Here is a 26,127-nt window from a genome sequence, read left to right as displayed (position 1 = left end):
AAGTTGCCAATATTTCAGTGTTGGAAGTAATTCTATTTCCTCCAACACTATTCACAAAGCAGTGAGGATTTGGAACATTCCCTTCTCTGTGCCACCATGGGTTTGTGGCCTTGAAATCTGAGAACTTTTCCAAACCAACAGGATCCCAATCACTAGAGGGACCATTTCTTTCAGCAGCATGATCTCAACGTAAAACCATTTCATTACGAGCCATTCAATATCAGACAAAGGAACTAGGAACTAGAGTGCTCAGGGTATTAGGCTAATGGCGAATGGAAAGTTTTAACATGACTATGCAGCCATTCCCCAAACTCGATAGTGGAGCACAGACTTGAAAGAGAAGATAAGCAAAAAAAAAAATGAGTTACTGATTGGTGGGAGTACTCCTTTCAGTCATTGTTGAGGGAGATGATTGTATCACAATGTAAAGCCTTGCGGTCCATCCACTTCAGCTGCACAATGCCTGGTACTTTTCAACAACACACAACAAAATATAGTTTTCACAATTGACGGTTAATGGGAGCTGCTCATTGGCTTCAAGGAAATGTTTCCAAAGAATGGAATAATCTGAAAACAGCAAATCAAAATATGTAGTATATAAAATCTGAGTAAGCATTGGTTCAGTTCACTCAGGCATCTAGCGAGGATACTTTGGAGTTAATCTCACCAGGATAAGAATTATCTTAAGTATTTCTAATGAAAGAGCTATTCCATTTCCCCACTAGATTGGCTTCTCCTCTCTTTCCCAAAATATTCACAACATAGTCTTTGAGTCCATTTAAAACAGCAACAATGATTGGGCAACACAAGACACACATACACCTGCCCACTTGAAACTCATAACAAACTAATTATCACAAGTGACAGCACAATCTTCTCGGCGGGCACACAAACTGATCAATCCCTGAGTCAATGGGGAATACAACATCGCATCACACTGAGGCAGGCTATCATGTGACGTCTTCATCATCACTCGACACGCACACTACTGACCCTGGTTTTTCTGCCCTTCCATCACCAATAAAGCCTTTGCCAATGCTCAAACTCTTGTACACGTGACCCTGCTCGGAGCGTCTGCGATCCCTCAAGCACTTTTGGCAACAGATCAACGCGAGCGCAAACGAGATTAGTGCTGCGTAGCACAAGAAGGCAATGAGGAGCCAGAAGGACCACCTGGCTGAGTGCAGGGCTAACAACACGTCCGATGGGATGCATCGGAACGAGCTGGCAGTTTGGTTGGTGTGATAGAGGGAAGGTGTGGCGTCCTCAAAACACTCGGTGCACTCGTAGTCATTGGGGCCGGCGCACGCCTTGCACGCATAGTGGCACGGCACGCACAGGGGGTTTGCATGGAAGTGGTGCGGGGGGCAAGCTGCTTCACACTTCCCTCGGTGCACGACCAATCCGTCGGGACATTCTGAAAGTATGCCAGGTTACTCTTTTGTGACTGCGTTAGCAAACATTTTCACAATTCATCCACCCTTCATTTAATTGACTTAGAAACATAAATAGTATTGAAAGAACATTTGGAAACTGTAGTGAAAAAATCCCTCATGCAACTGAATTTAACTGTCATTCCACTAATTGCCTTCTCATCAGTTACCAGGTAAACAACAAATGAGACAAAAATTATGCATTTGAATATTATGCCCAGATTATTATAAAAATGAGATTTTAGATACAATTAACATAAAAATAACTTGAAAAACAGAAGGATGAAAATAACATTCAAAACTAAATAAAAATAGTCTGTGAGAGTCTGATTCAGCAGTATATGAAAGTTTAACATAATAAGGGTAGCAACAGTTTTGAAGTGAGAAGCAAAAGAAATTGAAAATTGATTCCAAATGATGATGACCGCAAAAGCAACAGGGATGAAACTCCAAGGAAACATGTTTGAAATCGCCAGAAAACCAGTGTATGACACAGAAAATATTTTTACAACAGCTGAAGATTAGTGGCAGATAAGATTTACCTCCTCGGAAACTTCATGTAGTCATAAAAAATTCAACAGTGCAACATTAAGTTCAAAAATTTTAAAATAACTTTAAAAGCAATTGATAACATGCCTCTGATGGTTTTACGATGCGAAAAAAACGTAATTATTAAAGAAAAAAAAATTACTTCATTTTCATTTGATTGTGACTGAGTATGGCATTCAAATGAATTCTTTACCATGATAACAACTTGCCACAATGTTATTCATGCAACATGAGAATTGAAATCTAAGCTTTCAAAATTATCATAAAACCTTTATATAAACTAAACATAAAAAGCAATGAAAAACACTGGTAAGGGAGTGAGGGATAGTTGAACATGAAATTAATCTTAAGCTAAGGAACTAAAAGCCTCTAAAATAAATAATTTAGGACATAACAACCATTTAAGACATACAAAAAACACTCTACAAAGAAATGTGGGTAAATTATGCTTTGAACGAATAACAATCAAGTACTTGAGCATGCTTGAATAGCACTTGGGAATAAAAATCCATTCATTAAAGAGAAGTAAGGAAAACATATAAGCAGTAAAAATAGTTATTGAGGAAAAATAATGCAGTTTACCCTGCAGATAAAGATGTCAGCAAAGGGAGGAAGATCTCATCCGTACTATACGCTGTGTCGTGCGTCTCTCTGTGCCACACCTCCACCCCCCAAACGCAAGGCTGACCTTCCACACAGAGCCGTCCCTGCGCGCCTCTCTCAAAGCAATGGCAAGCAAAGGGAATGAATATGAAACAGCATTCGTGTTCAATCAAAGCACAAGCCATCCCACCACCCTTTATATTGTCCACACATGTCATCGCACAGCCACCAGGCAGGACTCTCAGCTGCAGCGAACATTTCACATTGGCAAGACAAGCCGGACAATTGAAACCCGAATCAGAGAACATGAGAGATGCATCAGATATTCTGAGAAGTCATCCTACGCGGAGCATAGCATCAACCAGGATGATCAAATAGTGTTTGACAACGCAAAACTTCTCTGCAGATCCAATGGACACATGGACTGTCTGACTAAAGCTCTGGTTACCATTGGCTGCAGCATGATACACAAAGGAGTAATCGCACAATGATTGATTTTTATGGGAGCTCAATTTTTCTGATTTCCAAGTATCAAGGATAACGAGGAGGAACAATCTTGCTGCATGATCACAGAACCTTGTCCTCAGTTGCCTCTCGGACAACTTGTGTACAACGCAACTGAGTGGTGTGGTGTCTACCATTCTAGTTTCTGACATTGCGCAGTATTTGATGCATCCTTGCACACCACTTCTCCAGATCTATGATCACACCACTATTCATCATATATGGTTCTTGGAAACCAGGGCCTAAAGAGCCTGGGACACAAAGAGTACATGATCAGCCTAGCCTAGAAACCAGCGATCAAGTAAATGAAGAAGAACTGGGTAAAAAAAAATACTGACAAAGGCAAATCTAAGCTGATAGATGAGTGACATTTATGGCAGCTGGAATTTTGAGCTGGAAATTAATGATAGGAGAATGATGGGACAGTCAGACATGGAAACGTCAGCTGCAGCAGGACATCTCACCAGGCAGAAAACCCGAGAAAGATTCACCAATAAAATTTTCTGGGAAACATTTAAACTTTATCACGGAATTCCTGCAACTATTTCACATTCCAGGAAGAGCAATATGCTACACAAAAATGCTTCTTCATTCCTGCCTGGACTTCAACCATGCAAGCAAGGAAGGGCTTGTGCATACACTATGAAACCATTTTTGATCTTGCCATTGATTTTGGTTCAGTGGCAATGATTTAAAGAAGAAACTAGGGGTATAAAATACAGAGAGGTTAACTTTTTTTTACTCATTGCCACAGCAATTTTGATGTGTAACAAATAAATAGGCAAATTTCTATAAAATGAAGTCTCATTTGACCACTAATTTAACTAACAATTCGTTGAATTATCCAACCATTACCTCCAAAAACTACCCTAGGATTCTTTCCTATTCCCACCCGCCTCTAGTCATTATCTCGAATTCCTCCACATCTAAAAATAACTATTCTCTCAATAGGATTGGGTTAAAAGACATTAAGAAAGCAAGGCTCAGGAACCAAAGTAACAGTGGCAGAGACAATTATCATGACATGATTTTTTTCTTTCCCCCTGGTTTGAATTACAGTTTATGTATGACCCTAAGTTGTTCTGGTTAGTACAGGAGGAATAATGAATTCCAATAATTTACCTTAAAATTTCCACACACATGTCGGGTATTTTGAAAAATAGGATAACAATGTAAACTATACTTGGTCTGAGATCTTGATTGTTCAAGAGTAAGTAACATAGAAACGAAAGATTGAAGGAATTGACACAATTTTAATCCCGTATCTTTTAAAGTTCTATCTGTTACCTGGCCTGCATTTAAAGTTACTCCTTCATCACAATAATGTTTTCATTATCAAACTGCCCTTCACGTTTTTAAAAAACAAAAATGCTTCAGTCCATGAATATCTGCTTTTTTCGAGTGAAAAATTTGATCATGTACATTATCATTTCCAATATCAAAGGGTACAGGGAGTGCCTAGTCAAAACTAATTTCTAAATTTATCAACGACAAGCCATAGAGTTTGCCCCAAAGCAAGAATGACATGATAATGTAAACGATGAAGTTGTGATTGTTCATAATTTCATGCTCTGTCTTGATGTGGATAAGAGAACATTCCAAGCATTACGTAAATAATGTTTTGGCCATATTTGACCCCTCCTTCCAAGTAAGCAAAAATTAGCATTTGCAATCCCACTCGCTTATGTAAGATTTTATTTTACATTTTTTATTGGTTTTACATACTAAAAATCAAGCATTTTGTTCCATTTTTGAAGTGTTTCTTTAACAAAGTCAAAGGATTGCTATAACGAAGCAGTATGTTTAGTAGTTAGAAGTATTGTATTAGTGAAATGAATTCATTCAAGTATTCATTAACCCTTACAGTGCCAGCTGGCCAATCTATCAGCCCAAGGGGTATCTTTGATGGGTTCCATGGGCTGATGTATCGGCCATGTTTTTTTCACACTCACACTTATCTTTTTCGTTCTTTGCGTAGCTTTTGCAACTGTTTTTTTAGTATCCGTCAAGTTTCAATGTACCCATAAGTATTGAGAGCACACGAAAAAAAACTATATTAAAAAAATATATATTTAGGCTTTATGTAAATTTTTAAGTGCAAACATACTAAACTGCCAAAAAATCCCTGGTATTCTTCAGTATCCCAGGCAAAATAGGCTGGCACTAAAATGGTTAATGGATTATTAGTTCATATTAGTTCGTGTATTGGAGTAAAATTAACCAAATGCTCTACTCAACCACTACTCCTTTCTTCACTAAAGAGTAATATGCAATGCTGTGAAGACAATGACAATGAGAAGGCAATGTAAGCAATTTTGTGACATCCCCTTATCCCTTGACAATGAAATTGAGCAATCTCGTTATCACTCCCTCCCATAAGGGTGCTTTGGCTATAGGTGTATTTGCCTAGAGTAATACGTAATACTTGAACGTACCCTCAAGAGAGAAAGAATATATCCAATGTTGGCATACAGTAAGAGAAGACAATAGAGGTATGATTAGGATTTTTTTCTTCAAACATCACACAGAAATTATAACTTTTATGTAAAACAGTTGACACTTAAGTTTTATTAACCATATTGTACAAATACTGAATCATGCAAACGATGGAAAGATATGTTTCCCTCACTCAAAAAACAGCAGACAGTCAAGAGTGAGCGTTCAAATAAGGTATATCTATTGACAAAACTGGAAAGATGATTCAAGCATACAGTAAAATATATTCACACAAACACCTTCAGGGGCCTATAAAGTCTACATACAGAGAACAGTCATCCTCATTAACACTTCTCAAGTAAAAACTGGATCTTTTACAAAACTTATACTTATTACATTAACATTGAAGAAATTTAAATAAATTTCAGCTTATTATCACCCCACCTACCAATGAACAGTCGACGAAAAGCATTTTATTCCTTCAAATTTATACGTAGGCCACAACTGATTCATCAACTTCCATCTTGCTTCAAATATCTAAGAAATATCTATAATAATATTCCATGAAGCAATGGCGTCCATGACTAAAAACAATTTACAGTCTTAATGTATGGTTACATACAGGTATTCATTTTTAACACACATCACATTATCGAGGGCAAATCACAAGATGATAGAGATCCCTTGCTCATCAGCACCATCTATTGGAAGTACATAACATCAACATATGTAATATAGCATGGGATGCTGCACCCACTAAACAATCTTTCTGTACGTAATACAAAATCCAGCTCTCATGAAATCAAACTATTTTTGGGATTTTTACATAGCATGGGTGGAGATGAGTATTATAAAATCAACAGCCAAGCATCCTTGAAACAGCAATTAGATATAATTCTTTTACTTATTCAACCATCAGAAAATTAAGGGATCCATTCCCTCAGGAACATTCTGCAGGTCTACGTAAAACAGTAAAATATACACTTAAATTGCAAGTTTAAAAATTACAGAATAAAATTTTTCGGCTTCAATACATATGTAGCTTAAAAGCAATTTGATTAACTTTTATCATTTTTTGATTTTTCGGATAATCCAATTATATTCAATGAATCCAAGTATTCTTTCATCTCCACTGATTTCCGATGGACTGATTTAATTTCCCAGCATAGAGTCTTCGGAGCAACTCCGATCTAAGAAATTCCTCAGGCAGTAATGAATTAGTGAAATAGCACTAGTTCTTTCATGGAATCAAAAGCATGTTATATTAAAATTTCTCAGTTGATTTGGGTGACACAATTAAGGACCAAAAATTAGTCTTGTTGGTCACAGCTAATGCAATAGTTCCCAATCAAAAATAAATGTCAGGTCTGAAATTAGACAGTATTGAACGTTGTTTCCACCAAAATGGAAGGTGTGGAGAAGTGATATGAAACATATGGAAATAATGTGGGACACAATGCCAGTTTATTCCTGTGACCACACATTAAAAATCGAACACTGCCATTCCATACCTGTTCCTGATTGGCCACTTCAATAGCACTCTTGTTCCATATCAGATTTTAAATGGAGCTGGCATGAAATTTTTGACAAGGCTCAGCACTTTGTGGTAGTTAGCAGAGACCGAGAAAACTTGAAACCCAGAATATCCCAGTCTTACAGCACCATGTTGTCAAGCAGCCCACAAAGGAAGGTAAAAAAATCTCTCGTAGAAGAATTAAAAAAAAAGGAACGCAGCAAGTTTTTCTCCTTTCACAGTGGACTGAACATCTATTTTCAAACACTCTACTAACAGAGTTAATTTTTACATTCATCGTCCTCAGCATGAGTCGAGATAGTTTCCCCACAAAAAGAGTGAAGCCACATATGACTGTGGACTATTTTTTATTCCTTCTAGTGCTGTAAGTTATTCCATGTCCATGCCCATGAAGATAAATTTTCTAAAGGCTTGGTTACAAAGTACATTAACCCATACAAGTTAATGTCTGTTTGCATGTATGGTTTTTGTGGTACAGAACAAAACATGTGCGAATGCATGAAATAAATTAAAACAGGTTCTATTTTCTTTTCATGCATTCACACAAGTTGAGTGGTTATACGGTTCATTTTCGTGTTCATTCATGCGTTCATACATATAGACATTACCTCGTATGTGTTAATGTATTGTGTACCCAGGTCTAAACACCGTACTATGATCTGTTCTTCACCACTATCACTGATGTCTACATCTTAACGAAAAGCAAGTAAAAAATAAAATTAAAATACACCATGAAAAAGTGTACACTAAGTAGCCTATAATTTAAGCAAAAAGTAAAAAAAATACACTTGATATCAAGTTATTCTGCCACACAAACAGACCAATTAAAAATCTATTGTCAAATGATCATCATCATCCAGTGGTGCCGACTCCATGGGGCCTGAGGGGGCCCGAGCCCCCTCAAAGATTCGTTTGGGGGGGCGGAGCCCCCTCAATAATTCAAGAAAATAATTAAGTTATATTATGCTTTGTGAAATCACATAAATATATTTGTTATTTTTATTTCCCATGTTTGACGATAGTTACCTTTTAAAATAAATTCAACGATGTGTGTTGAAACAAATAATTATAAGGTAAAGCAGGTTAACTGAATCAAGTGGTGTGAATCATGGTAGTGTTTCGGTGCTGCGACACACTTTGAATTTAACCTCTTCCCGGGGCAAGACCTCCGATATGGGCCCCCCCAATATTTTTTATAAGTCGGCGCCTGTCATCATCTAGTAAGCTGAAGAAGTTATTTTGGGCAAAAAAATTGCTTCCACTTGGTCAATGAGTATGGTTAGTCGATTTAGTATATATAAATATGAAATATTAGAATCACGTTTTAGGCACTACCTAACTTAAACCTGATGATCATCCATTTTCTATGTTCCCGAGTAGAGTGTAAAAGCCAGAATTCAAGCTGAAGAGCTACTGAGCTCCAACTAAGCTTGGCCATATCAAAAAAACTCCATATGAAAAAGTGACAGACTTGGGTAGCTAATTCTACACCCACTGTACCGATAATGCATTTGAAGAACCCATTCATGCACAAACCTACCCGTGATAGTAAGACTATAATGCGCACCATTTGATCTGAAAAATTCATCAGTCGGAATAATGGAGATTAAAAATTAATTACTAATCTAGAACCAAAGAAAAATTTTTTTAATGCCAAAACTGCCAGACATCCAGAAAATGCTAACTAATGTAGGTAATTCCTACATAACTTCGAAAGGAAACCACCAGGGGAGCTTATTTTGTTGAGAGGTTAAGGAATTAAACGTTGGAAGGGATAACTATGATTTCAGCAGTATGAACTAAGATATACAAAATTTAAAGACATTTTCTGAAGAGTTCCTGTCTCAAGTAGTGGCAAAAGCAAAGCATTCCATAATCAACTGGCAACGTTATTACTGTTACTAAACAATTACACCTGAGAAATGATAACATCCAACTAACTTTTGCTGCCAATGTTGGTGGCTGTTTCCACTATAATTATATAATTGCTGACACTATAATTTTGAAATTATCAGTGGATAAAGGGTAGACTTTTTTTGACATACTTCCTTTCTCAAAAATAATATAAAAAAATGCGTAGGAGAAGTAAAAGTTTCAAAATTGAGATTCAACCCAATGTCAACCAGGGTCTTCTATATACATAACTACCAAGAAAATTTCGAGGAAAAAGCATTACAAGAGAGTAATCTGTTATAAAAAAAAAGATTAAGTCCAGTAAGAGCTACGCATTCTCTTAATTAACTAAAAAGCTTCATAAAAACACTAAATTTTGTTAATAAATTAATTACCCCCTTGAACTTACATTCCTCTTAAGAAGAAATATTGAGGAATGATGGTATTACAGTATGGCAGTTAAAATTGAGATGCAAAAAAATTAAAATGTGAACCAAATAACGGTAAAAATTAGCCTAATATGGAAAATATGACCAGATGCCCACAATTTTGAAAACCTGATTTCCAACAAAGACTGTTCACAATGCAACAATACATAAAAGAAAGATCTACTTATTGTGCATCTCGGGTGAATAATAAGATTAAGTTACTCCCAATTTTATACTCAGATGATATTTCCCATCATCAGACATTTTGAGTTCTATCACAGTCCTACAGCAAAGACTCAAAATTTTGGATGAGCATGGAAAAAGTCAACTAGGCATAACTTAGAGTATAATAAAATGAAATTTCATGAATGGTGAAATGGCAGGTTAAAAAAAAATTAAGTGGACCGAGCAAATAACAAGAGCTAAAATTTCTTCGAAAGGACAATAAAGGCATATACCTACATAACCTGAAAAAATGCCCAGAAAGATTTCTTAAAAATATTACCTAAGCTGTTCACTTCAGTTGATTAATATCTGAATTAAAAAGAAACAGCATAATTTAGAGATAATTTCACAAATTTCAGACTGACATTGTGAAAATAACTACTCTGGTTGATTTATTATTGCTCTGGAGACTCTAGCTAGCAAAATCAAATGCAGCCCATCAAAGGAAACAAATTTTCCATGAATCTGAAAGACTATGAATTCATTGGCTATGATATGGACCATTTTGAATAACTTAGATATTCCCAGGGGGAAAAATAAAAATATCCATATAAGTTACACATGAAATCAACACATACATCCCCAAGACGTTTACCTTGACATAATGTTCATCAGCACACTAGAAATGAGAAACAAATTTCATTTCACTCACTTCTCAGACCTCCTTGGTATCCATCCAAGTTTTACACCAAAGAATTGCTTCATACAAACACCTGAGACCAGTAGACATAAGAGGCCACGAGTACACAACACATACTAAAATTAAAAGTCAAAGGAAGTAATCTTTTCTCAAATGAAAAAGGAGGCAAGAAGATATAAACAGCCAGCTCTCCACAGCACATCACTCAAACAGGCACACTTACACTCTGGTTGAGAATTTCACTTTGGTCCCTGTTTCCTCCCACTATACAACCAACAAACAGTGAAACTCAGTTCCATTAACAATGTAGCACTCGCAATTGATTGTTGAGGGTATACTAATAAGAGTTGAGTCTTTATATATGATAAATAACTTGCTGACTAGATGAGGAAATATCTATCCTGCGACAACTGAATACGAAAGCAACCAAAAGAAAAAAATGCTAGGCATAGAGCGGCATAGAATTGAATTCCATAGATATGATTAATGGTGGTGTATTCATATTCCCACATATTCCTATCAACTTATTGTCACGGAAACCCTATCAAGCTGGAATGGATACTTCATCGGTGTATAAAACAATGAGAAATTGAAAATAATAACCAGCTATCAAATAAAATTCTATTTTAATAAGATAGTTAAACAATTAGAAAATCAAGAGGTGTCACTAATTTTTGCCCTATTTCATGAGTGCAAAAAAAACTCTTGTGAATTAATGCAAGTAAAATATGCAAAGGGTTCCTTATCTGGTAAATGGTCCAATACAAATTTGTATGGAAATACATACAATAAATGTTAGCAAACTGGAGAAAAAACCATTAAGGACTATGAGGAAACCTTCATGGATGCTACAATTAAACAAGGGATAAAGACATCACATCTTGGCAACATGGATACCTGGAACACACACGGGTATTTCATTTGCCAAGAAAACTAGTGAAAAGATAGCAAATTTAAATATGAAAACCTAAAAAAGCATACATGGACCAAATATCGGTACAGGAGCACTTCGAATTTAGTACACTAGACTTCAATACAATTTACAATCTTGTGCGTTCCTGAATGACACCTTTCAATCGAATTTCATGAGCTAAATTTGACTTTGGAAATTGGACAGCAAGACAAAGCAACACCCCATGATGGTGCCAAATAATTCATAGGGGCACATTGGCATTCAACTTTTTCACTAGGCAATCTCGCCTGCATATTTGGCTGAATACACACCTGCAGATGTTGTTCAGAATGTCAATTTTGAGCATGTTATTGTTTCTTTAACAATCATTTCATTAAATTCCTCATTTTCACGTATCCAACGAGCTTTTTGGAGAGCCAATTATTGTACATTGTGTTTTGCTCCAAGGGTGATGCCCGGAGCATAATAAATATATGTTTTATTCTATTCTATTTTCTTGCGATAATAATGAATGATAAACGTAAAAATGAGCTGGTAGAGACTTAAAAAAAATAAATGCTAACTCTAACTTAAAACTGAAGCACAAAAGTAGACTATTAATGAATGCCATGGAATGGGAAAGCCTAAACAGCAATAGGACTGTCATTGAACTCGAGCTATTCGACATAGCAAAGTAGAAGGATGCAATAAAATAAAAAAGATACTTAGGGCAAGCTGGATATACAGGCAGGTCCCCAAGTTATGCACGTCCTCACTCATGGCATTCTGTAATTACAGGTGGCCTTTGGAGCTCCTCTTCAGGGTATTTGAAACTATTAATATTTAAAGAGTTTATTTTTGCTAAAAATAATGGTGGTGTTTTTTTTGCGATGCCAATAATCCCTTCCTGCTTTGTGCGCATTGTCAGCATATAATAAATCGGCTTATAACTCGCCTTGTAACCCTAAATAACCCTAACTGTCAGCTAGCCATGGATACAACATCGGATTACTTTTAATTTATTAAACTGTCACCGTTCACTGGCATAAATTTAACCAATCAAACATGTTGCTCAATATTGTCTTAATGGTGATTGTTTAAATTATATAAAAGAGATTTTTGGCAAAATATTGCTAATATGTACCATCACATTTAAGGGAAGGGTGAATTCCCCATTTTTTTCAGTTTCCATTTTGATTTGTTTTGTGGCACTCGTTCTCAGTTCCAATTCTTAATTGCTTCATTTTTCACTGCTTGATTTTCAAAAGATATAAATATCAATTTTTGCAAGTATATTAGAAAAGTGCCTAAAAATAACACTCAATTGTTATTTTAATTCGATATGAAATCCATAAAAATCACTTTAAACATACATAGAACGTAATGTAAATTATGCCCGAGAATAGGTTTTAAATCAAGGTTTGCGTAAATAATATTGGTGGCAAATCTTTTAAGTTACAGTTCAAGAAACGGTGGAACTGAGAACCAAAAACAATTGCTATTGAGTACATGCTATTTGTTTGAATCCCATTCATAAACACTAAATCTGAATTGCAGACATTCTCAGGATGCTAACTGCTCCGTAACCCGGGGACTACCTGTACTTCATTAACATGTTGACCGCAAATACGGCTATGAAAGTTCCCACCATGCCATGGCAGTCATAGTGCCAGGCCACAGAGCGAATGAATCCTAGTGGAATCATGCCACGCCATGGGTGACCAAGACCGATTGTTTAAAATGGATTATGACCGCAGTATTTCAAAACAGAGTAAAATTCACTTCAGATTCACTTGAAATGATATTTCTACATGCCATTAACCAATGATTGATTCACAAATAATAAAAAAAACACCGATTACATCACAAGAAAAATATACTAAAACACCATGGTGGTCAACATGTTAAAAGCTGTCAGAAAGCAATGAGATGTTGTGATTGAAAAACACAAAAATTGTGTGTTGCAGATAAGCATCAAAAACTTTACCCCAAGTCTTGAGATACTTTAGGGGAATGATTTCAAACTTAGGGATCAGTGATGGTCCTCAGGAATTCGGGCATAAGCACACAGTTTTGAACAACTGTTGTGTTGCGGTAGCAATGACTTCAGCATGCACTTTTTGCTCTCGGTGTGAAGATACGTCACCCCAAATGAGAACAAACTCAATTCCACGCATTTTTTCTTAGATTTCTTTTCTTCTTAGGCCTTCAGGATCACATTGTCTACCAAAGGAGAGGACAATATTCTCCTAGCATAAAAATTCCCAAATATGCTCTTAATAATCAGCATTCCAATTATCTGATCACTATCAAAATATCTTTCCTTACAGACATTCACCTTGCTACATGGGTATGCAGCAGCTTGTAGTGGGAAATTCTACATCAGGAGTTACAATGACTTTTGTTCGGCAACCACATCAATCTTCAGTAATTCCCATTGCAAAATTATGAGTTCTAACCATATTTAAAAACAACAACACAATCAGCGATTCTACGTGAATATATTCCAGCTCAAGCTGAGTCGTCATTTCTCAAAGGTCACATGACAATGATATCCACATCCAGTTGAGATGAAGTACATGGGTTAAAGGTGAGTTTCCAATTCTACGAGCCTATCACCAAATTTAAATGTAATCATCATGGAATGTAAAGCCAACATAGCAAGTCAAACAGTACATTTGTTTTGGATAATTTCAGATAATCAGATAACGTTATATTCTGACGTGGATACTATTAAAACAATATCTAGCGGTAACCTCAGCAAATTCATCATAAGAATCATGGCCTGAGGCAAGATAGAATCAAATAGAAGATGCTAAAACTGAAAGATAGAAACAAGAAATAACGCTTAAGTATCAAGAGTTTATAACTGAAAAACTTACATTGGCACAAACCAAAATACCAGGAGTGGACTACAATAATATTAGGTAGCATTTGCTCATAGGAATGTTAGTGTAGTAATTCTTTCTACAGCATAGAAAAGAATGTCAGCGGTACTCAGCAGACCAACTCAAACAGATGGAGAATGATAAGATGATATAAGGCAAAGCAAAACAAGTCAAAATATTGCAACATATAGGAATTTCATAAAATATTTTGTTTGATAGCAAAAATTCCTGTTGGCATGGATGACATAATATATGCTTCCCCTCAAAGGATTTACAGCCCTCAGTTTCCTTAAATTTTGGGCTAAAATTTACTGGTATGTAATCTCTACTGCCACAGGTGCTGAAGGGCGATAGGCAAACACCTAAATATCTGCATTCAATTAATTAGAAGGCCACTTCCATGATCAACAGTGAGGAGTCTCTATCTTCCATTAGAAAAGGCATTAGAACAGAGCAATGCTTCTTCAAGCACATTCTGTATTATCGATGAGAGTATCAAGGGAAGAGACAATATGAGCAGACAAGTTTACTAGACTTGGGCTGACAGTGATAGGGACTATCAGTCAATGGCCATTTTTCCAATACACTGATATAATTTTTTGAATTGATATTTTTCCAACATACATGTACATTTGAAAGTATTCGTTCAGTCACTGTAATTCTGCTTGTCAATTTTGAGTGCCAATGACATTCCAACTTTGAAATTTCCATTAACTGCAAAACTCATTGCGCATGTGTTTTCATCACTTTGATGATGTTGCTGTATTTTATAATTAAACATGAGAGTTTAAGTTTTCTGCAGAGAAGTTTTTCATGAAGTTTGACAAAAACTGTTCTCTCTGCACGGTCGTTTTGGAGAAAATCCCTGGACAATCAAGCCATAAGTAAGACGTCATAAAAATGCAGAGGTGTTGGCAAAAAATTGTTATGTAGTTGCACCAACATCATTTAAATGTGTCATTACATTGGGGAGTTATTAAAACTTTAGAGGTAAAAAATTCCTAAAGGCGCAAATCCATAGACCAAGGGATTTTCCATGTAACTAAATAATGTACGCATGTATATCTCATACTTGAACCATCTCATCGTACTATGAGGGAAATTCAATTAAGATATTGGCAAAGAATACAATTTGTATGGGCTGCTGGTGATGAGGTATTGGTATCGGAAAGTGAGATATCGGCCCAAGTCTAAAGTTTAGACGTCCTACATTAACCTATCAAAAATGCCCCAATACAATCCAAAAATCGTGCCTTTTGCTCAATCTTTATTGCCCAACATGTGAGGGATTACGTTCCTCCAACTAATCCTACTGCTTAAGTCATCACTCTGAAGCATTTGCAAACACAGCGCTTAGGCATCTGAATCTTATACTTATGTTTGTATATACTTGTATATTATTCTTTATAAGTATCAGTTTTGGAAGAAGAATCAAAAAAGCCCATTATAATTCCTGGTAAAAGTAGCAAAGTGACGAACAAACGCAGTTGAGTCCACCAATCAATTTCAAATGAATGAAAGTCCCTCAGCCAGCAACACCTTCTCCTTCACGTGACTGATTATAATTATTATCCTTTTGGACAGAATCAACAGATCTTAGCTGGTGGGACATAAAGAGACCATCAAAGCAGTCACCACTCCACCAATCACAGAATTTGACACAAAAGGCACCCACAATTCTCTCAAAAATTTTTCTCTAAAAAGGCGGCAGACGTTCTTCACTGCCGTGATTGAAGGGTGAGATGTTCTGGGGGATTACGACGGAAGGGACTGGGGTGGGGGTCAGCCCGAGATTACTGCCAATCGCCGGGCTGCAAAACAACAAAGGGAGGGGGGATCACCCCCTCTCCATCTTGCATGGCTCACACGTCCACCACCAACGGGACATGCGCGGCACAACAACAATACAAGTCTCTGTCCTCTCTTCCACAAGAAGAAAATTGACGAGACAGAATATTGGCAGTGAAATACTCCATCAATATGTATCGCCACTCTCTCCCCTGACTGCGTCCCCTATCTCGGAGCGGGACGTCGGGTCCCTCAGAGAGGGGGAGAGAGTGGGAAGAGTTTTCCGAGAACACGAGAGAGCACTCCGAGGCCTCCAAAGGAAAAGAGTATTACCACCATTACAACCCCACCTCCTCACATCATGTAACTTATTAATTATTTACGGAGAGCGCTATTCAATGAGATAGATCTCATTATCTGGCCGTCCGTAGCTGCCCACTCCCCTCACCACTCCCCGCCACAACTTGAGGGCCAAATCTCCCCCCCCTGCAAGTGTCGGTCCGCCCCGCAATGACGGGAGGGTCGTGGGAGGGGGGGGAGATCACCGCCGGGGACGACGCCGCGGCACACAGGAAAACGACAAGAAGGCACAAACCTATGCACCCTTGCGCAGTGGGGTCGCAGCCCGAAGAGGCGAGGACTGAAGACGACGAGGATGTTCTCTCGAACCCGTTCTCGTTGTTGCGCTGAGGTCCTTGCATTGCGCCCTTCCCACTCGTCGTGCCCCCGTCCTGCTTCCAGCGCGCACGACCCACGCCTCCTCCCATCACGACACCTGGCTCCACAGGCGGGCCTCCCCTCTCCATCCCCCCTCCACCCTTGTCCTTGGCTGAGCTGTCCACGCCACTGCTGTTGCGCGCCGCAATACCGTTGCCCTCGCCTGGACGGCTGTTTGTGTCAAAGTCAATGCCGGGCGCAGTGCCAGTGCCGTGAAGCCGCATGTTCCATTCAGTCAGCGTCGCTGTAAGATGAGAAGTCCATTTACATCGTCTGTTAATTATCATCAAGCACAATTGTGATTCCAACACTAAAGCATTCAATTTTGTTAAATAACCAAACATGAACTTGCTCATCAAAACTGAATAATGAAAAACAAAAGTTTTTATTGATTTAAAAAGTTATTCTAATAAAGCTGATTGAGCCAGATTTAATTTGATCCCTTTAATATTTTTATTTAGGAAAGGCTGTGTTAAAAAATTACCATACTATTTAGCAAAAAAAAAATCAGTCATTTTATTAAAGAGATACAAGGACACAAGCCAGGAAAAATTTGCTTTTGTCTAATTCATAGAATTTTGCATTAAAGCTAATCGAAGTTATTACTCCTTCCACTTCCTTAGTGAGTTCAAGCCGTTTGCCTTGGCCTAGACAATGTTTAAGTATAAGAAAATATCATGATATGCATGTATTAAAATTTATTGCTCACTAAATATTGAGTTTTGAAAGTTGGCAATAAATAAATGGGCTATTAATCAGATTCAATAAAAAGTTGGGCCCTATATTTGTCATCAGGTCTGATATTTATTGTCTCAAAATTAGGTAGTTAATTTTCTTGACTACTACAGGTATTAAAAAAATATCGTAACCAGATCTTGAATTTTGGCCCAAGTTTACACAGCCTTGTGCATTATAGCAATCATCTGAACAATACCTCCCATTGGATGCATTTCTCAAGAATACAAATGAGACTAATGCAAAACATTCTTTTCATCCAGTGCATTATAGCCACCTAAACCAGCAGTAAATTTCACAAGCTCTTAAAAGATTGAAAATGTAACTTACTGTCAAGCTTCAATGACAAATATTTAATCATTCCTTCATTCATTAACCACCCCGCACAAAAGACCCAGCATCACAACACGAGAATCTTGTAAGGATTTTAAAAATCTCCCCCAAACCAATACTATGGGACAAAACCCGCACTATTAATATAACAGGCTAATTCTTATTTTCCAGCAATCATTATGATTAGCTATGAAATATGCATCCCCAAACAGCAATTGCACAGGGCACAGTCAGAAAGTTTTATAGTGAAAGCAATCTAAGTCTCCTTTCCAAGTTCTGCACATGACACACTTTTTATATGACAATAGGGTGGTTTCCTTCATCAAAGAAAACGAAAGGCATTGATTGCGATTCGTTACCCACCATTAGTGTATTCATAATATACAAATTATTTTGTTTTAGAAATACCGGGTTAGACGAATGGCAATGGTCCATTTTTATCCTCATTTGAAAAGGGCCAGATTGGCGCCCATGCGATGCCACTCCACGTGACGTCACGGGGACCTAGTTTCTATATGAGAAGATAGGAGTTATACGTCGTCTGAGGTTACCATTGCATGCATGAGGCGCAGAGCTCAGGGAAACATGTCTTAACAATCACTTATTAAAACTGGCTAAGGTCGGAAAGTTTTCCTCGTTTGATAAGTTATTAATAATCCTTATTTAAGCCAAGCGCTACCAGTCAGCAGGGTACTAGGCTAGCCACTAGCAGCCTGCGTCGTATCAGCGCTAAGCCTCGCCTCAAGGTCACCTCGCAGGGCGGGAGGGGGAACCAGAAATACGTCACGCGGAGAGACTTCCCGACATTCATACTTAAGCGTCGCGTTTTCGCGCGCTTGAAAATTTTCACTTTTCATTTAATCGCGAAAAATAGATATCGTCATTTAAAAATCTAAAAGCGTGAAATACGTACTCCAGGAGTAATAATCTTTCGATTTAGGCAATAAAAAAATAATAGGAAACCACCCTATTCATTTTTTCTTGATTCTTTCCATCCAATTTCGGGCTTGGTGAGTTACATGCTTTGTGTTAATCAACATTTCTTAAGTTAGCTCAAAGAAAAAGTGAAAAAGAGTGCCCAAATATAAAGAGTTACATTTTATTATAACATTTATAATTAAGTACATACTTATTTTTTTTGCAAATTCGATAATGAATATTCCAATTTGCATTATGCCTGATAGGCATGTAAAAAAAAGTCATAATTTACAACACATCGCGTATGACTTTTTTAGAAATTTGCTTTAAAAAGCAAATTTTCTAGACATTGAAAAAAAGATACGACCCCAAGGCTAATTATTGCCATAAAAATTGCAAATATGCATATGGTACACACTCAATCATCTAAACACCACTAATTGATAAAGAGACCGTAGTTGAGAGTATCTCAAGTAAATCTATAATCTACATGCTGCTACTTAAATACATATGTCTACTAACTAACTCACAAAAGCAAACAGCAAAAACAACAATGGTAGTTAATCACAGTTTCAGGTGCTTTTAAAGTTCATCACAGAGTAGAAAAAGAGATTAACAAATGGAAATGGACATTCACATATGATTATAGGGTTGCCATATTGCAGCTTCTCTCCAAATGAGGAGGCACAAGTAAAAAGTGAGGACTCTGAATGAATATAAAATAGTAGCAATTTTCCACTGTTAATGATTAATTTCAAACCGGTATAGCAAAAGTTCAAGTCATCATCAGAATACCATCAATTTTACACGGTACTCACAATAAAATTTTAAAAAATCTCACGTAACTGGGGGGCATTTCTTTGCTTTTCACAGAACTAAAGAGTCTGCACTGTGGAACCACTATTTATTGCTAAATCTGTACACACTTCAAATTCTTCCTCAACAAAAATCTTCCCAGCATGGATTTTAAGTGAAATAACATACCTAAATGAACTTGGTATAATGATAACTGTTTCCTTTTACCTTAATCAGAGATCTTTGACCATGTTCATACTATTGCTACCAGAGCAAGTACAGCCAAATTGCTCTTCAGAGCGAACAGAATAATGGTCAGAGAGTGTTTATTTAGGGGGTGTTCATGATGCACGAGCAACCTAAAGCTAAAAATTTGGACAACATAAGCAAGTTATATAGAATATTCTTCTAGTACTTGTATCACAATGTCATCACAAAAATATTTTTACTGAATGTAGTAGATGATGCAATGGAAATTAAATTTTTTCGTCTTTGGTACCATACATCTACCTTGCAGAGTTTGTCAGCTATCCAAATATCCAGGATAGTATCCCATAATATGGAGATACACAGCTTTCATAAGGAGTGACTATGCCAAAAGAAATAATGTAGTGGGATCTAACATGAGAACACCTGGGATAGCAGCACGATGAATACCCAATTAAGCATGGATAGTGAAAGATTCCCACATAACTACGGATACCGAGAGAAACCTTTTGCTTGAGAACATATGGCAACCTTACACATATTAACAAATGCAGAAAACATTAAGCACATAAAATATAATTCCAAAACAATCTAGTCCTTCATGATCCTCCAAGTCATCTTAAATTCTAACACATGCATTTTAACCATGCAAAATGATGACTTAATAACTGAAGTGCCATAAAAAAGAAAAGAAAAAAATATTATTTCTTAAACACTATTAAAATGCTACAATATGTATCTGCTTGTTGTGAGAAACTGCTAGTATGTCAGAAGATAAAATCACAGAGATTAAGCAAAATGAAATAAGGTTCAGCAGAAAGGATTAATATCTACCATATAAAAAAAGAACTGATGAATTTCAACACAAGAAAACGTATAAAACTACATGCTGTGGACATTTAGAAATCACACTAAAAAAAACTCTAGGGCCTGTACATATTTATCGCCATTGCCTGAAGGTTACCTAAACCTAATTGGGGTCCTCATGACAAGAATTACTATTATGGTCACCTCCAAGTGCTGTTAGACTTAATACAGACATATACTCTACAATAATGTATTAAAATAAGGCATCTAATGAAAATGAATTGTTGGGAAAGTGATATGAATGGGCTAATCATAGATATTTGACCTTAGGTTAACATCTATAGAATTAATTTCATCTAATGCATTATTTCAATAACATAACACACACATCCCCTAAGAATAAGAGAGTGTCAGGGGACCCCTGATTGCTAAAATGTGACTAAGGCATAACTATTAGTTGCTACCCAAAGGCAATGACTATATAGAAGGCCCTGAAACTATAAGGCTCATCCACTTGCCGACATGCAGCTCAAAAGAAAACCAAAGACACGATGTGTCACTGTAACAAGATGCAGAACAATAATTTTTCTAGCTCCATCCCTAGAGCGAATGCAGGTGCACAAACTGCCCCAAAAATGAATGCCTTCCAAGCAGGGTTGCCACACCTGAAATAAGGGCAGCTATTTGAGAATTCTATTTTCTGAGATTCCACATCAATACCAAATATACTTAGATTCTCTCTTCTTAACATTACTTACTAGCATTCTCATTTATTGGGATTTATTTAGACAATAATAACATTTTGAGGTGATGATTTGAGGTGAACAACATGATGATTTTCTTCGCTTTCTCAAAAATGTAGGTCCTTAGGTACAAGTTCTTATATTAAAAACAAGATTTCCACAATTTCCCAAGAGATGTACCTTAATAACCGATGGGGTACTTTAGAGATGACTGGAAATATGTTTTTGATTTCGTTTATACAAATATTACCAAGGCACCCATAAAGGTATAAGTATTAAAATCAACCTAATGGAAAGTTTTGATTCTCTTCTCAGCCAACACTAGTGATAAAATGTGCACAGAATATATTATTTGGATTCCATAGATACTCTCCCTCTCGAGAGACATCCGTCCTCAAATTGCAAATCCTCCACATCTTTATTTGCAATAAATATACATACCGCAGACTCCCGATTATCCGGCTGCGGTTTACCCGTGTTGCATCTTATCCGTGCATAAGTTTTTCACTTTTTCGATTTTTTCCGCGATCTTTGAAAAAATACAAATGACGCAAAAGCATCAGGATATTTGCATTTTAATGCTAGGCTACACCGGAGTTATTATTTCTACTAGAATTCCCCTCGTAAAATGGAATTATTTTATTAACTTGCTGACAAGGAATGTTTCAAAAAGGACGTCTGCTCTAGCTAGACGATCAGTGGCTTGAAAAAAAACTCATGATTAATTTTTAAAGATTCTTCAATATTTAACCAATCGTAAATTAGGAAAATTTTATTAACGATCTATAATTGCGTATTTCATATCGCAAATTTGCAAATATTGCCGTGGTATATCATGCGGTTGAATACGGCTCAAGGGAACCGGAGATTTTGCCGCACTCGGGCATGTTTACGCCGAGACGAGTCAAGGTCAAACTGGAGAGAAAGGGAATAGTAGAAGTGAAGGCAGCGAGGGAAGTGGAAATAGAGATAGCATGAGTCATAGTCGGGCACTCGCCTGCGTAGACAATTTTCCATAAGTCCTGGTGTCCTATAGCCGCTGCTGCGCGATGGCGTGATTGCGCGTCCGTTGCCTTCTCGGGAGTTCCGTGTTCCTGTTTTACATGCATCGCGAGCGTGGCGTGGTGCCTGACAGTGTAGTCTCTGACGTCGCGCAGTGGTTTTGAAGCATTCGTGGAAACCACTTTTCCGAATCCGTGATCTTACAGCCACGGTTACGTGGTTTTTCGGAAACCAGGTATAGCACGGAGCAGTAGGAATGCCAGCACAATCACGTATTCGCCGCTAAAAAGATCACGGTCGGGATACGAAAGCTCTTAATGATTCCGGAAAGCAATCTTAAATAATATACGATGTGCATAAATAATATTTAATCGTTTAATTTATACGAATTAAGAAAATAAAATGATTTTTAAGTGAAAGTTTTGATTATTCGTGTTTTCCGATTATTCGTGGTGTCTCTACCCATTATTAGCCCGGATAATCGGGAGTATGCTGTATATCATATTTTTAATAGGAAGCATATCCATGGATACCAAGCATATACTACATAGTAATTGTGCTAAATGCAGAGACCTAAGGTGCGACTTTGTGAAATTAATTAATCATAGTGATTGAAAAGCGAAAGAACATTCAGGTATGAAACAAAAGGTACCTAGCATACCTGTATGTTGTTACCTAATGTTTAATCCCTTTTATTTGGACCTAATGATGATATTCAACGTCAAAACCATGGTTGGTAAATATATTATGGGGGAATTATGAAATCCTAGCTTTTCAATCACAATCGTGCTACCTGGGATGTAGGTTTAAAAAATTACTAACAATTAGTTTGAAGTAGTAGATGTGGGGCAGAAAATTTAAAAAAGCATATTCTTAAATACTTCGAGGGCATTCAATTGTGAGCTAAAACTAAAGACAACATGTGGCAACCCTGCTTCTGAGCTTTTTTGGAGGAGGGACAGAGGTGAGGGTGATAGCAGAGACAGACTGGTAAGGAGAGCAGACAGACCTATTCCGTGGTTGGCGGGCGTATCCATTTCGTCCGGGCCCCGAGGCAGGCTGGGAGCCGGGGGCTGGTGGTGGCGAGGGGGGGGAGGGGGAGGGGGATCCCCCAGGAACCCTGAGGGGGGGAGGACTGGCGGTGGGGGATGTCGGCTGGGGTCCGCAATGCGTGAGACAGGCCCCGCAGGGGGAGGGGGAGGGGCCGTTTGGAGAACTCCGCCCTCGCTCAGGAAGAGCAGGGGTCCCCAGGGGTGAGTGGGAGGAGGGGGAGGCGGGAGGGTGGGCGGGGGGGACAAGGGGGTGACCCAGACAAGGGGCGATTCGTTCGTCCCGTTGCGCCCCCTCGGAAAGTACTTGTTCTTCTTGGGGGGTCCGCGGGGGCGCGACGACTGTGACGATGGGGTGATGGGCAGAGGGGGGGCCCTGCGGGGCGGTACGGGGAGGGCCGTGGGGGGGCGCTGGTGGTCTGGATTCTCGGGAGTTCCGTGAAAGATGAGAGCCCAATCCCGCAACGTGGCCCTCGCTGCGCCACGAGCAGCAAGGAGAGAAAGAGTTATGCGCGTGTTAAACACAGTTAGTGTAGGAGGGGGAGGAGGGGAGGGTGGGTGGGAAAGAAGAGTGCAGAGTAGCAATCTGAGAGACCTTTGAATCGGCTGTATAAAAGCAACAAAACTGGTCTTTGAATTACCAAATTTAGCCATCTATGGGGGGAGGGGGGATAATACGTGAGTTAAGGAGGAACACCCGCAACTATACAATTTAAAAAAATACATTCTGAGCGTGTAATTTAAAAACAACTTTTGCCACCAAAGACAACATCCATTGAGGTCAAAAAGAAAAGTTAGCTGCATACACAGAATGTGGATATTCTTATCCTCATATTTTTAAGCCAATGTTTTTTCTATCTATTTTTGCCTGTCATTGCACAATATCTTGTAACTTAGGTAATACGATTTCATTTACAGCATTCATTGTCCATTGGCTCAAAAAGAAGCCCGTTGACAAGCCTTAGATTTATTTTTGTAAAGATTCTTGTGGTACCCTAAACATGTCATCAGTTATTCATCACAACAACATATTTATTCCAGCATCAATCAAAATATTTCCTACTCCCACACAAGTGTAACCATATGAGGCTATGCAAAAACATGAATTTTCAAATGAAATTTCTAAAAATGTAGCACAGAAAGCCTAAATTTCATGATACAAGTACATGAGTATATTCTGAACTTTTCACATAAGTAACATAGTATGCCTCAATGTTCAGGGCAACCTCCAGCAGTTGATAAGGGCCAATAACTATTGTTAATTAAAAATGTTTCTGCTTCCTCCAGCAGTTGATAAGAGCCAATAACTATCGTTAATTGAAAATGTTTCTGCTTCATACGAGATGGGAATGAAGGTACACATCACCAACATTGCACCTTCTGCTGAGGAAGGGGGCTCCTTTTTTGAATCATAACATTTAAGAAATCAATAAAGGTTGCAGAAAATGTTTTTTTTAATTCCTTCACTAAAGGTAAAACAAAATAAGCTTTCTATTGAAGCAGTTAAACTCTCTGAGAATCAATTTTTAATGAGAAATAAGCTTTCAAACTCAAGTCAAAATTTGAACTAGCCAACGGAGAAATGAGAGATCCACAAAATGCATACATATGACTCCGCAATCAGTGGTATGGTGGCTAAGACTTACATATCTATACAGGCATGAATTGGATGGGAAAACTCAATACTGTCCTCCCCATAGATGGCTGCCTTTGTCAACCATAAAACAGGTTTCAGGCACTTATTTTCCCTATTTCCTTTGGTTTCTGGATTGCCACTTTCTTAGGAAACATTTCTTTGGAGCCAATTAGCATCTCACCTTGATTCACCGGTAGACACACTTGCTGGAGATATAATCAACACACACTTCACACACACACACACAAAGAAGAGCACCCTTTAAGCCTTTGGGAAAGCCCTGGATGTACCAATTTATCCATTACCACTATGCAGGAAATGATTGTGAATCAAAACCTCAGGAAGCCACATTACAGGTGGGAAAGTTGGTTTAACCCTTTCACCTCTGGCTTCTATCATGAGGACTGCTGGGCTTAAGTTGCAGTACGACATGAGTGCCTCATCAATTGAGTTATGGAATCATTGTGCCGAAAAGATCAATTCCATCAGTTTGCTTTGTTATAGGCAGCACAGCCAAGAATCCAATACATACTATGTACTGGAATCACGCTGAGGACCAGTTCTCTCAAAGAAAAACAACTATATCATTTTTCTGAACTGACGGTGGCTGACCTTGAGCGTGCTCGAAACCCACCCACTCTTCTAGCTATTCACAGAAGAGCAACAGGAGAAAGTGTGGAAGAGCCCGCAGTCTCTCTTCGAACTCCGTGCAGTGCACATCGCTCTCCAGCTCGCAGTGTTGCCAACCCAAATTTTGGAGATTGCACGGCGTTGGTCCGGCAGTTTTCGCGCTCGTTCTGCCGCCCCCGAAAGTACCATTATTCCCACGGCTGGCAACGCTGGTCGGCCGGATGGAGGGGAGCGGAGGGGAAAAGGGAAGGGGATGGAGGGGAACAGAGAGGTGGGAGGGGCAGCGCTTCTCATTGGCTAGTTTCTATTTTCCACCCAGCCGCCGTCAATTCGGAAAAATGGTATAGCAAATGCCTTTTCGCTCAACACTCCTTTGGGAACATAGACAACATGGCCAAATTGACAAGTCTGCACCCAACAAGTGAACTCTGACAAGTGGTTCGAATTTACTGGAAGCAGCAGCACATCCTTCACTTTTACTAGGCAGGTGCTCTTCTGAGTGCATTGCACTCTAACATAGGTACAACATTGAAGTCATTAAATCATAACAGCCAAGCTGTTTTAATCAGTTAAATTATTGCCAGGAATAGGGTATCTAATCGGGAGCAAAGGATGAGGCGGTACAATTAATATTTCAGCCAAATTAATGAAGTAGCATAGAAAGACGATATTTGGATCAAAACAGATTTTTAAAAATATAATCACAGTTAGCATATTTAAATAATTCTGTCCTAAGAGTGAT

The 26,127-nt window shown here is 38.1% G+C and overlaps 1 protein-coding gene across 2 annotated transcripts in view; it reads right to left on the bottom strand.

Annotated features, from left to right (window-relative positions):
* Positions 1-364: 364 nt before the first annotated feature.
* LOC124167131 (furin-like protease 1) overlaps positions 365-26,127 on the bottom strand; it is a 457,244-nt gene continuing 431,481 nt past the window's right edge. For both annotated transcript variants that reach the window (XM_046544929.1, XM_046544930.1), the window contains exons 12-13: positions 16,409-16,774; positions 365-1,417 (exon numbers count right to left, since the gene is read on the bottom strand). In XM_046544929.1, coding sequence (XP_046400885.1) covers positions 951-1,417; positions 16,409-16,774 — 833 coding nt within the window. In that variant the 3' untranslated portion in view covers positions 365-950. The remainder of the gene's footprint in view (positions 1,418-16,408; positions 16,775-26,127) is intronic.

This window comes from Ischnura elegans, chromosome 10 (assembly GCF_921293095.1).
Source record: "Ischnura elegans chromosome 10, ioIscEleg1.1, whole genome shotgun sequence".
Classification (NCBI taxonomy): Eukaryota; Metazoa; Arthropoda; class Insecta; order Odonata; family Coenagrionidae; genus Ischnura; species Ischnura elegans.
This window is presented reverse-complemented; position numbering and strand designations above follow the sequence as displayed.